Genomic DNA, 12,147 nt, shown 5'->3' on the forward strand with positions numbered 1-12,147 from the left:
TGAGCGAGGTAAAGCTGAGCTGTCCATGCAGATATGATTGCTGTGAATTCCCTTTTCCACCACTGGAGAAATGGTTAGCATGTTAGTATATGTGTATTTAGTGTGCGTATGTTTGCAGATATGGTTGGTTCAACACACATGATATGAGAGTACATGAAGTTGGTGTGAAAGACATTGTCTGGAGACAAGGTTGCCATGTGAGAAAATGTCCACTTGCTAGGAGTGTGCAGATATGGATGCTGTGGAGCTGGTGATTTGGTAGCAGTGCGACTGCTGAAATGGATGGCTAGTGACTGCAGACACAAAAAGAGTATGAACGGACAGTAAAGCAGTTGGTGTCTTGATGCGGCTTTACTGCTCAAGTTCCTTTTTTCTTGTGCTAAAACCAACCACGGGTGCCCTGTTGCATTATGCACTCTATGTATGAGGTGAGTGTGCAAAGGTGCCTGTGAAAGGGCTTGAAGAGGTAAAATGGGTGGCAGTAGCTAATGCACAGTGATTCTTGTATTCCCAGAGCACTTGGCATACGGATGATTTACCAGTTTCCACCCAGGTGAGCACACCAATGCATGTGAGGTCTGGCCTTCGTCAGGACATATGTGGAAACCTAGGAAGGTGGAACATGCGTTGTTGCCCACGTGTTTTTATGGTTTCCTGGTTGCAAATATCTCAGAATTGTGTTTTTCCCCAACATGTTGTACTTTGCCGGGCCTTGTGCGTAATAAATTGTTGTGCGATTCACACAAGTCAGACCTCGTTGGATTCCCACGCGTGTCTTTTCAAAAATGCATGGGGTTCCCTGTTTTCCATGGTGGCTGCGACACCCAAGGCCCAGAACTGTGGCTTATCCACAAGCCCAAATAGAGTAAAAATGTGGTCTTCCCAGGGTGTTTGATGTACCAGTGGTGTAGCCTTTTCCATTTGCGCCCAGGTCAGTGCATGCATCCCCATGTGAGGTACCGTTTTCGTCAGGATACCTGTGGGAATGTGGGAAGGTAGGAAGGTAGGACATGATTTGTTTTCTCTTGGTTTTGATAACGTTTTCATACATTTCCTAATGCACTGTGTTACACCACCCTTTAATTTCCCAAATGTGACCTACATTTAGTCGCTGCTTTAGGCAATGTATGCTTTTGTAACCTGCGCAAGTCACCTATGCTTCAAAAGGTCTGCCTGTGCTCCTTCAAAAATGTATGGTTGCCATTCTTCACCTCATTATTTTCCCTTATTTTCAAATGCCAAGTACACTGGTTTAGGCCATCAGCATATAAATCCTGTGTACCATGGCTCAGTTTTTGGCTCGTGGTAATGCTTGTTTTGTGAAACATCACACATTTTTCGAATTGCCCAACTAGAAGAGTCGGTTGTAATTTTTCCAACGTTTCCCCCCCAAACTATGGGAATTTTAGGTACATAGTTGTTGCCCGGCCTGCGCAAATGACCCCTTCATGAACTTTAAATTGTGTCTACTTTTCAGAAATGTGTGCTTTTCTGTGTTCCCATAAAGCTTTCCTACCATCCTCTTCCATTTCGTACAAGCATGTGCTATAAAAAAAAAGGAAAAATAGCCTAGCATTTAAGGGGTTAAACCGTTTGCCATGGCATAAGCAGAGCATGCGAGTCAGCTGTCTGTAGCTCATTTGTGAAATTTTGTTTTACCTTTGCAAGGAATGTTTTGGTTCACAAAAAAAACAAAATCAGCACACATCTTGTATATCCCATGACCTGCAATTTAGACGCAACAGGTTGATGAAGTTCAGTCAATTATCTGCAGAAAGTGCCTTGGCTGCGGAAAAGCACTTTCAATTCTTCACACAACAGTGTATTACAACACTCTGCAATGACCAATATAACAAGAGAATCAGTACAAACCTCATCTTTTTCTAAAAACTCCCTCACTTCTGGATCTTGCAGCAAGGTGGGATGCACAACTATTCTCTGAAGGTACCTGGAGATTAAAAGAAAACATTTCAATCAAATCAATGTCTCTGTCCTGCTTAAACCTGTATGCTCTTTCTATTTATTACTTATGTAGATTCATTTTGAAACAATTGCCATAGATGTTCATTTTTATAGTCCCCAAAATCTAACTTAACTTACTGACGAGTATGAAAATAAATTAAGGATGCATCGTTCACACAGATGACTCTTTGGCTTCTCCTTTCTAAGATGAAAGACAAGTCCAATTGGCAACAAACTTGTTATTCCCAAACCAAGGGAACCCCACGATCTTTCAAACCATGTGCATAGCATATCTGGGATGGATGTCTCATTCAACATGACCCCTCAACCCTCTGTAAACAGAAATTTCTCTGGTACAGTACATAAAGGTTGACAATTGGTCTGGTCACAGGCAGAGCCAGAGATTTCGCATTCTTTCACAAGGTTTACCTACAAATCTGAATCTTGCATTTATGAACAGATATTAATACAGAAGGACAAACCAAAAGACAATCTTCACGCCATCAGACAAAAAATTGCCTCCTGAACTGTGGTTTTCAAAAACAAATTAATTACAGAACTCAAAGATTTTGGAGAGATTGAAATACAAGCCATGTAATAAAACACAAGAGTTGTTAAAATAGACCTTTTAGAGACAAATCAAAACAATTTAAAAACAGCAGACAAAGACATGGGTTGGGCATGTCCTAATGGACTTCTATGGCCACATGTCATGATGCCTACCCCCGGGCATCCGGATCAAGCCCATCAGCCCCGGGAGCAGGCATCCAGACATTTACAAAAACCCGAGCAGCCCCAGCTAGGGGCTGTCTGGGTTCAGTCCTGACGCTGTAGGCACCAGGCTCATAATCAAAATCAGTCCTGGCGCCACAGGCGCCACGCTGATAGACATTACTTACCTCATGCAGACCATGCTGCAAATAAATCCAAGCCAATGTGAGGCCTGGATGGGACTATTTTACTACAAGGACTATTTTTTACTCGGGTGTGGTCCTGGGGAACTTCTTTCCTGGGACTACTTTGGAGGCTATTTAAACCACGCCCGAACAGCACACATGCTTCGTGTTATTCTGCATCCAGCAGCGTGACTCTCACCGTGCCTGCAGCCAGCATCCAGTCTTCTGCACGCCCGCGTGCCTGCAGCCAGCATCCAGTCTTCTGCCACGCCCGCCTCGAATCCGGAGCTCCTAGAATAAAGAGGAAGAAAAGGACAAGGTTAGAAAACGAACTTATTTAAAATTCCTCACCTGATTCCGGATCCATTTCATCTCCCGACCTGGAAAGTACATCAGTCCTGCACACGTCGCTTCGCCAGCTCCAGCACGGCGCCATACTCACCAGTTCTCACAGCATCTTTCGATCCGGCACTGTCTCCATCATTTCTTCGCCGTACTCCGGCACCTAGGGGCACAAGAACAACAAGGTGAGCCAAGGGAATCAACAAATAGCTCTTACCATCATAGACTTACCCGATTTACCACCGGCAGTATTATTCTCCATATCCTCATATGCCGCATCTGTAAAGAGGGAGAAAAACACGTTAACGCATGCAATAGTTACCGGACAGCGTTGGGTAACACAGACTCTTACCTGAACGCCAGCAGCAGCTACGAGACGACCTTCTCACAAACTCAGTTGCAACTTAAGGAAGGAAGGGGACAAGAGTGAACATCGGGCACATTGAACTCTTTGAACTTGATACTTACCAATCCCGCCTGGGACTTCAGAGTCAATGCTTACCGGAACTCTCCCAACGCCTTCAAACCAGTGAAGTAACTGGTATCTACGCGCCCCTGCAAGACACGCAGGATGGAGAGCTCATCTTTTACAAACCTAAGGTGAGGTTACTAAGGGGATATCGGAGGTGATTAGTGGGGGAGAGCGAGAACAGTTGGGGGGCCATCACTAAAACCCACAGGTGGCTAATCCCTGTCTCCACTTGCAGGAAAATACTTCTTCGGGTCCAGCAGACAAGACTAGGCAGGCCAGTCCAGACAGTCATCTCTGCACTACACATCACGTTGACGGAGACCGCAGCTGTCCGGGTCCGATCGACACCCCTGTGGGGTCCAGGTGAGCGTAACACCACATTGCTCTAATGTGACTCATTTCATAGTAAATATAGAGTTTTGCGCTCACAGTCATTCATGGAAACTCGAGACTAACTCGAGATTGGCCAAGTGAACAGGATGCTGGTATCAATAATGACGACTATTCGTTCCTCAACCGTGAAACTCAGAATTCCCTTCTTTTACGCTTCTTAAAGGACACATCCAAAAGATGCGGAATATCAGCATGTGGATCACTGTTGGAACCTGGGAAACCAATTACTACCTTTAAGACAGAAGAGGTGTAATTAAACACACTGACTAGTGTCAGTGTCATATTTTGATCCCTCAGAGGTTTTTCTAGTAACATGCATTATTCCTGCATTATATAATATTCCTAAATACTGGCCCTATGAGGATGACCTACCACTCGAAAACAAGTTGACTTTCACAAAACATCTGCATACATTTTTAATTGACAATGGGGATAGGTTTAGTGAAAAAAGTCAAAATATAGAGAAGGTATATGCTATATAGCTCTACATTATAAAAGTAAATATCTGAAATCAGAGACCATGTGAACAATTCCTTACATTGTTCTGGCTCAGACTATTTTATGGAGGTTGAGGCTCTGCCAAATCAGCTTGTATTATGTTGTAAACCATGAATATTGGTAAAGCACGCAATGGAATGTTTGTGGTATTGTTGGAGAAATCATTTGATCTTTCCAACTAAAAAAGGTAATGGGCCACAGAGATTAGTGTGTTTGTGTCAATGTTTTCTCAATATAGCCACAATAGAAGTAAATCAATGCAGAGAAACTGGAACTTAACAGAACATTGTCCAGACTGATCAACTCCCCTTATTTTCCTTCAACGTGAGCAATAACATTAACTGACCGGTACATTTTCATTGAATAAATTGAGAAATACCTCAATTACAGCCAGTGGGGAATTATCATCCATTCTTGCTCATTTTGACTAAAAAAACAGACTTTTCAATATCAGGAAGAACTAAACCTGGAAACCGTTACACCAGACAAACTGTCTTACAACAAATCACATTTATTGCATCGTTTCCCTAGGATAAGGCTTATATAAGCAAATCGAGGCGGGCAGTAACAATACAGCTTGGCGAACATTTATCAAGAATTAGGACAAGACACAATGGTCAGCCATGTTCAAGAAATTAACCACTCAGACACAGAACTTAAATGGCTGATCCAAGATATAGCCAAACCAGATGGGGAAAGGAATGATGTGAAAAACAAGCTGTAAACAGAAACAGATTTTACATCTCTAAATTACCTCATATCCCTAAATATGAAAGCAGAGCTGCCATCAAGAGATTGGGAAGTTATCAGCAAAGTTGTATATACCAGTATGTGAACAAGGTTACCGAAATTCAAAAAAGTGTCAATTTCCTTTTTCTACAATACAGATAAAACATCAAATAGTAGCAGTTGTAAAAATCTCTAAGTAACAAAGATGTGCAAAAAAAAAAAAAAACACACACACACACACACACGCAAGTGTACATGTAGATAGTCCTTTGAAAAACTATCCATATTCTGAGAAGATGATGAATAGTATGCACCCTAAAGAGGTATTTTTAGTTTGGTCTTCCCCATTTAAAAAGGGCAAATTAGTAGTTCTAGCGTGTTAACCTTATAACAGCCTTTTTGTTTAACTCGTCACAAAATGGCAAACAAGTGGTGCCTGCAAGTAAACATTGCACAAGTCCTGTTGGGAGTGGGAAAGGCAAATAGTAATGAATGCAGAAGATAAGGGGATTGCTAAGCGCAGGAGGGCGGTGGAGGACCTGGACACGCCCTATGGTGATCAAGTAATCAGAACTATAGACAACACAAAGTCAGGGCAAAGAACAGAAGAAGCACAAAAAAGTGATAATAGTGGCGTAGTAGGTGGTGCCACAACACTTGTCAGGAAGACTAGCGACTACACAAACTAGGCCCTCGGAGGGGCTGGGCAAGGGTGTCCTACTTCAGAGGGTACCTAGATGGGGATAGGTAAATGAAGGAAATGGGACAGGGGTATTGAACACTATGGGAGGAATCCCCAAGCAACAACGTGGCGGGAGATGGGGAGGCTAGAATAGAAAGACCACAATAGTTGTGATGGGAACAGTATAAATATCCAATAATATAAGACACTTAGGACAACTGTCCTTTTTGCGCACTTCATTTCAGCCCTAGGGTGAATATATCACCCTACTTTGGTTTTAGAGAGTAGGTTGATGGCAGCTATAATTTAATTTTGAGTTCATACGGAAGCAAGCAGATTTACCACATCAGTAGCTCAGCAAACCCTTTTGGTAGCCTTTGAGGTACTTCATATTATTTTGAACTGTCTCAGCTATTTTGTTCTTGGCCCTTTCCCTGGGTTTGAGAAAATGCAGGCGTAAAATGGTTGTTGTGCAAACATGAGCCCACTGTGAGCAGAGCCCTGCACCCTACATAGTGGTTTAGACTGGCTTAGAGCAGTCTCTAGTCCTAGACAGGATAATACACATACTATGTGGTTAGACCTTAGTGCTCGGCAGTTTTTAGGACCAGCCCGATTGGATGCCCATCTAAATCTTTGCGAGTGCGATTGAAGGGCTGGTTTAAGCCATCCCATGAATATTTGGGTATATTGAAGTAGACCCCAAGTGGGCCTCAATTCTGCAGGTTTAACTGCAGGAGGATGTTGCCATAAAGAAGTGTCTGTTGCAATTTTCGGTATAGGTCTGGTCATACTGGCTGTATCCTGTATCGATACCCTTCGCTCAGCATTTGTTTTTTTTTTGGCTGCTGGACGTTCATCCTGAGCTGTCATCATCCTCCCCATTGGTGCTCCAAGTCAATGGGCTAGGAACCCAGTGTTGGAACAGTTTTTGAATTTTCCAGCGGTCTTCCTGAATTAAATCCTTCATCATTTGCCTTGTGGTAAAAGGCTGACATCTAGAAGGGTTGTGAAACACCACCACCCCATCCCAGCTGTCCAATGGGACCTTCCCGGGGTGCCTTCATTGTTTGTCTGTGTGGTCGAGGGTTTCTGCATGTTCCCCTTCTACTGAGTTTTGCCATAAGTTTCCAGTAGCTTGAATCCGGCTTTGCAGCTCTCCTTTATAGGAATTGTAGGAATTGTAGAAATTCTGGGTCTCAAATATGGCACTGGAGCTCTTCAAGAGGGCCTCCGTTAGCATACCCTCGATTGGGTTATTGCCTTCTCCACACCTGTGGGACAAAAGGACTTTCATAACTTTTCCCTATAATCGCAGGTGTGCCTAAAGACTTTGTCTTTGTCCTGTTGAGTTCTATGGAGAGCTTTTGAACTTACACGAATTTCATTTGAGGGTACTTTCCTGCACTTTGAAATTTTTTCTGGGTGGCCCATGTGTTTAAGGTTAGCGTGCACCGCTAATTGTAAACACATTTTAAAGTCTTACACTACACTTTTGTCTATGAAAATGTCTTGCTACTATGTGAAACTTATGGTTACTTTTGTATCTTTGTATTTCTACGAGTATAATGTGACTTAATTGGTCTGGTACTATCCACCCAATTGTATCATGATGTTTGGGGGACTTAGGGCTTAGATGCTCAAGTATTAACAGCTTTTTCTCTTTCTAGGTGTAGTATTTTGTGTATGGTGTGCAATCGTATCATGAATGCTACTGTGGACTAGAGATTAAGGAATTACAGCAATTGCTTTTTGAGGTGGCTTTATGCGTCCTAAATAGAACTGAGTGTATTATTATTCTGTGCCCTTGGTTCCATTTTCTTCCCACTCCTTAGTCCTTTACTGCCCCTACTATCGAGTAGTAAACAACACATGTAGTTAAGGAGTGGATTGCGACTTAGCTGACCATTACTGTTTCGATACACTGTCATTACGCCTTTAAGTTTACCCCAAAGTATTCATTTAACCGAATCAAATTTGTGTGTGTAATTTTAGAATATATTTGTTAGCATACCAGAGAGGTGCGTTCTTTGAAGCGAACTGTGGGGAATAACTGTACTTCACTACCAGCCTTCCTCACTTCCCCAGCTACGACATTAGATAGTCAGGTCTTTCCTTTTGATGATAAACACTTTTTTCTACCTTTGTTAGATGGTTACACAGGCCTCGCCACAGTGTTGTGCATACGTCTCATTAACAGAAGGGGATAGATTAAGAGGGGAAAACATTCGGGAAAAGGAGGGCTGTATCTTTCCTAAAGTGAAAGAGGTTTCTCTGAAATCGGAGTTCAGGGTGAGGTTGTAACAGGCAATCGGGAAGACCACACCAGATCTGATTTCGTCTCTGCACTTGCATTTAGCTATTGTAAGAAGGTTGATCTCTGAGTATCTCAAGTTTCTTGGGGGGCATACGGACTTCCGTTCGTTGGCCAAGTAGGTGGTACCAATACACCGGATGGCAAAATAGACAGCACAGAAGATTTAACTTGATCCTTTGTTCCATCGTTAAGAGGCCTGGGGAGATGTGAACTCTTCTTTTTAAGCCCTCTTCTGGACCAGCTGTAGTTGTCGGTTTTTGGAACACCAAGAGAGACTGTTGCAGTCGACCAATATGGATAAGACTACCATCTCAACTGTGTTTCGGAAGTCTGAGAAAGGTAGGATAATGCATACCGTGCAGGTAGCCGTGGGCCCCTTTCTGAGTGGGGTTTATCTGGGGGGAGAGCGCAAGTTCGGACTGACGGGTAACCCTGCATTTCTTGAACATCGAAGTTGGCGTAGGAGGACCACCAGATGATGGAAGTTATGAGATTTCGGCACCCCACTTATAAACATCTGTTTTGTCCCTGTTAAAGCAAAGGCAGCTAGTACACAGGTAGCCTTGGGTCTGTATGAGACTGGACAGGTTCTCGATGCTGGAGTGGTTATTTTCAAGATTAAATAGGGCTAGGGCTAGGGAAGGTCATCTAACAGGGCACGGTAGGGCTGAAAATAAATTCCCATTTCATGTTCCAAGCATTGGATGAGAACATTGGGCCCAATGGTACCATAGGCCACAGAGGCCTTGTAGATCCAAGACTTTTGGCAATTCTTACCTGATGTGGCACATGGTGGTTTTCACTCTTCTTGAGGGCCTAGAGAAACCCTGAAGGCTGTGCAGTAGGAAGGGTCTTTCTCTGTAGGCCTACATTTGGCCAGTGACCACTTTCCCAAGGAGCTCGACTTCAAAAAGGGTGGTTGGAGATCAGGCAATAATTTGCACATATCTGTGTTTGCGGTTGTTTTCTCGAGAAAGTATGACTAAGGTTTTGAGGTTATACGGGACATTGGGCCTCATTATAATGTTAGCGGTACGGTGTGAACGCTGCCGGTAAGGCACCGGCACCGTTCATACCCTACCGCCGAATTAACAGGTATCTGCCAACAACGTCTTATTCCTCTGTGTATTTCAAATGGATTGCCTGGTGTACTGCCCTGCCAGGAATCCCTTTCTGGGGCTTGTAGACCCCCTGGTATGCTTCTCTGCCTGGTCTCTTCCTCCCCCTGCCCCCGCCCAAATGCTCACTGCTTGATGTGCATCCTTCACCAGGGCTTCTTTAATGTTCTCACTGTATTTCAGTATAGCACAGTGGTATTCCTTCACTGTCTATATTTCCTTGGCTTGAGATACTTGTTCTGACTTTCCCCACATTGATATCTCATTTAAATGGAGACCTGTTCAGGTTCTGTCTTTCAACTCCTTCACTAGTATTAATTGGCTTGTGGCAACACTTGATCCAACCTTCACCTTATTGAGAACTTGTACATGAAGATTCGGGTAATATCTGTCTCTGTTTTCTACTTCGTTGGTATTCAAAATGAGTTCTTAATTGGTCACATGCCTGTCGGTACACCTAAGGTTCCCCAACATCTCTGGGCAGACTCATCAGTGTCTGGTATCGTTCCCGACCCGTGGCTGGTTGCTGTGGTGAAGCTTTCATGTCACAGCATTTCCCGCTCTGCAGACCAGCTCCCAGCCCTCCAGTCAGCTCTGCATTCACCCACCCGTAAGCCTGCTGCTTCTGGACATCACCACGCTCCCGGTAGCTCTGCTGTTGCGGCTCTCCTACGGTGCCTGCTGTGTCCTCTGTGGCCTTGCGTCACGACAATAGGTACTGCTTGCGAGCGGCAGTCTGAAAGCACCTGCTTCCTCCAGCACAGTCTGCTCCCAGGCTACTGCCTTTTTCCTCTGTTCAGCTTCCTCCTTGCATTCTGTTTCTCTGCTTTCCTCCAATGCAGACACCATTTTTTCTCCTCAAAAATCTTTTAACATACTGTGGGAAATGACGTATGCACAAATAAAGGTATCACATTTCAAAGACACAAAATGACTGTCTACAAAGTGCCATATGTTCTGCCCAACCGGAGAAATACATTAACTGAAGAGACCCACCGCACCACAGCACAGCACTTTAGGCTCTTTCAACTTTGACATCCGCTTCCAAACAAGCATCAATACAACAAGGAGAAGTGTTGCATAATTGGTGGTTTGACCACAATTGCTGGGCGGTTTTCCGCAAAGTCAATGAAGGGATTCCAGATGGACACATTTGCCATATCTACCCTCAGAAAGTGCAGTCATTTTGTCCGCCCCCAAGATGTCAGAGATTGGGAAGCGTGGCCTACATGCGAGCTCGGTGGACGTGAGTCTCATGAGCTCCTCTGGCCACCGACAGTATCCTGTGAAAAATATCCCATTTGGCGGTGCAGATCGCCTTCAATTATAGCAGCAGGTGGGGGAACGTACGCAGCCACTCCACAGAAATGTACTGCTCTAAACTCGATCTCTTGTGGGAGATAGACAAAGAAGTCCTCTGCGAGCGCAGGGTGAGAAAACGACACTGCAAGATGGCCGCAACGTCCGGATAGAACGCTAAGGGAGGAAAGCTCGGTCCACGATGTATGTGTTGGCGCTCATACCGATAAAAAGCTGATGCCTCCGTGCCATCATCAGGGACCCGAAACACGGGCGGGTGAATAGCTGGGAGAAGGACGCCGATCGACAGCACGGGCTGGTGGAGACCCGACTGCACAGGGGGAGAACTGGCTCCCTACTACATCCTCTGAGCCATCCGAGGCTCGCAACCACGAGACCTCGAGGTCTGCCAGCCGGCCCCGTGACCATTGCTGCCAGTTTTGGGATTTGGGACCGGTGCGTGGCCTCCCGCGGACCCTCCGGCTGGAACGACGATGACCACACCACACTGCAGCGGTGAGTGTAGCGCACACAGACCAGCGACCGTCCGGGGCTCTGGGCGGCGAGGTGCGGCGCTGAGGCACCGCAGAGGTGGTGACGGGCCGCGTGGCCCACTCCGGGATGGACAAGTGATGAGGCAAAGTAACCCCTCCTCCCTGCCGTAGGACCATTAGAGACATATTTTGCCAACTCTGAGCCCTAACACCAGCGTGTTCCGAGCGATTGGGAAAGGAACGCGTGCCTTCTGGTTAAGCCCCACAACCTCCCAAACCTCGGCACAAGATTTTTAATTCTGACTCTGGTGGGCTCTAGGAGACAGTGGCGCTGCCCGTAGCCGACACAGACACCCTAACACCTGAAACACTCGGGCGGCAGAAGGGACTACTCTGGGGACACTATCCAGCCTGGCTGATCGACCGTCGGTGGGGGAGCCCAAAGAGCGCCCAGAAAAGAACAATTGCTTTCCCACAAACCTGGAGGCTGAACCACCCCACAGACCCTGGCACTCGATCCGGCCTTCAGTCATTACTCATAAGAAAGGAGCCGGTCCGAACTGACCTGCACAGTAACGATTGTGCCCGCCTGCTTCCCGGCACCAGACCTTATGCTCATCACTCCCTCCTCCAAACCCTGGAATCCTCTCACCCCAGCGCGGCTGCCTCCCACACTGCGGGGCCCAGCGGAGGCAGCAAATATCCTTTAATTTTGATGCAATTGGAGTGTCGGTGCGGGCTCTGGAAAGGGGGACCTGGGACCATATAGGGTCTTCCCCTCTCACGTAGAACATCCTGATTCCCGGCACATAATAATCAACGCCAACAGTAGCCGACCCCCTTGTCCTTGAGGGATAGAGCTTGAATCACAGGCTCTTACCAGAACCCCCCCATGCAAATGAAGCTGCTGGACTGAATTGACTTCCGCAAGGTCCACATACTCCT

The 12,147-nt window shown here is 45.6% G+C and overlaps 1 protein-coding gene across 1 annotated transcript in view; it reads right to left on the bottom strand.

Annotated features, from left to right (window-relative positions):
• Nucleotides 1-12,147, bottom strand: part of SNX1 (sorting nexin 1) — a 1,264,276-nt gene that overhangs the window by 646,104 nt on the left and 606,025 nt on the right. The window contains exon 8 of the mRNA XM_069624696.1: nt 1,873-1,948. Within this exon, the coding sequence (XP_069480797.1) occupies nt 1,873-1,948 (76 nt within the window). The remainder of the gene's footprint in view (nt 1-1,872; nt 1,949-12,147) is intronic.

Source organism: Ambystoma mexicanum, chromosome 11 (assembly GCF_040938575.1).
Source record: "Ambystoma mexicanum isolate Mex_15411 chromosome 11, UKY_AmexF1_1, whole genome shotgun sequence".
Taxonomy (NCBI): domain Eukaryota; kingdom Metazoa; phylum Chordata; class Amphibia; order Caudata; family Ambystomatidae; genus Ambystoma; species Ambystoma mexicanum.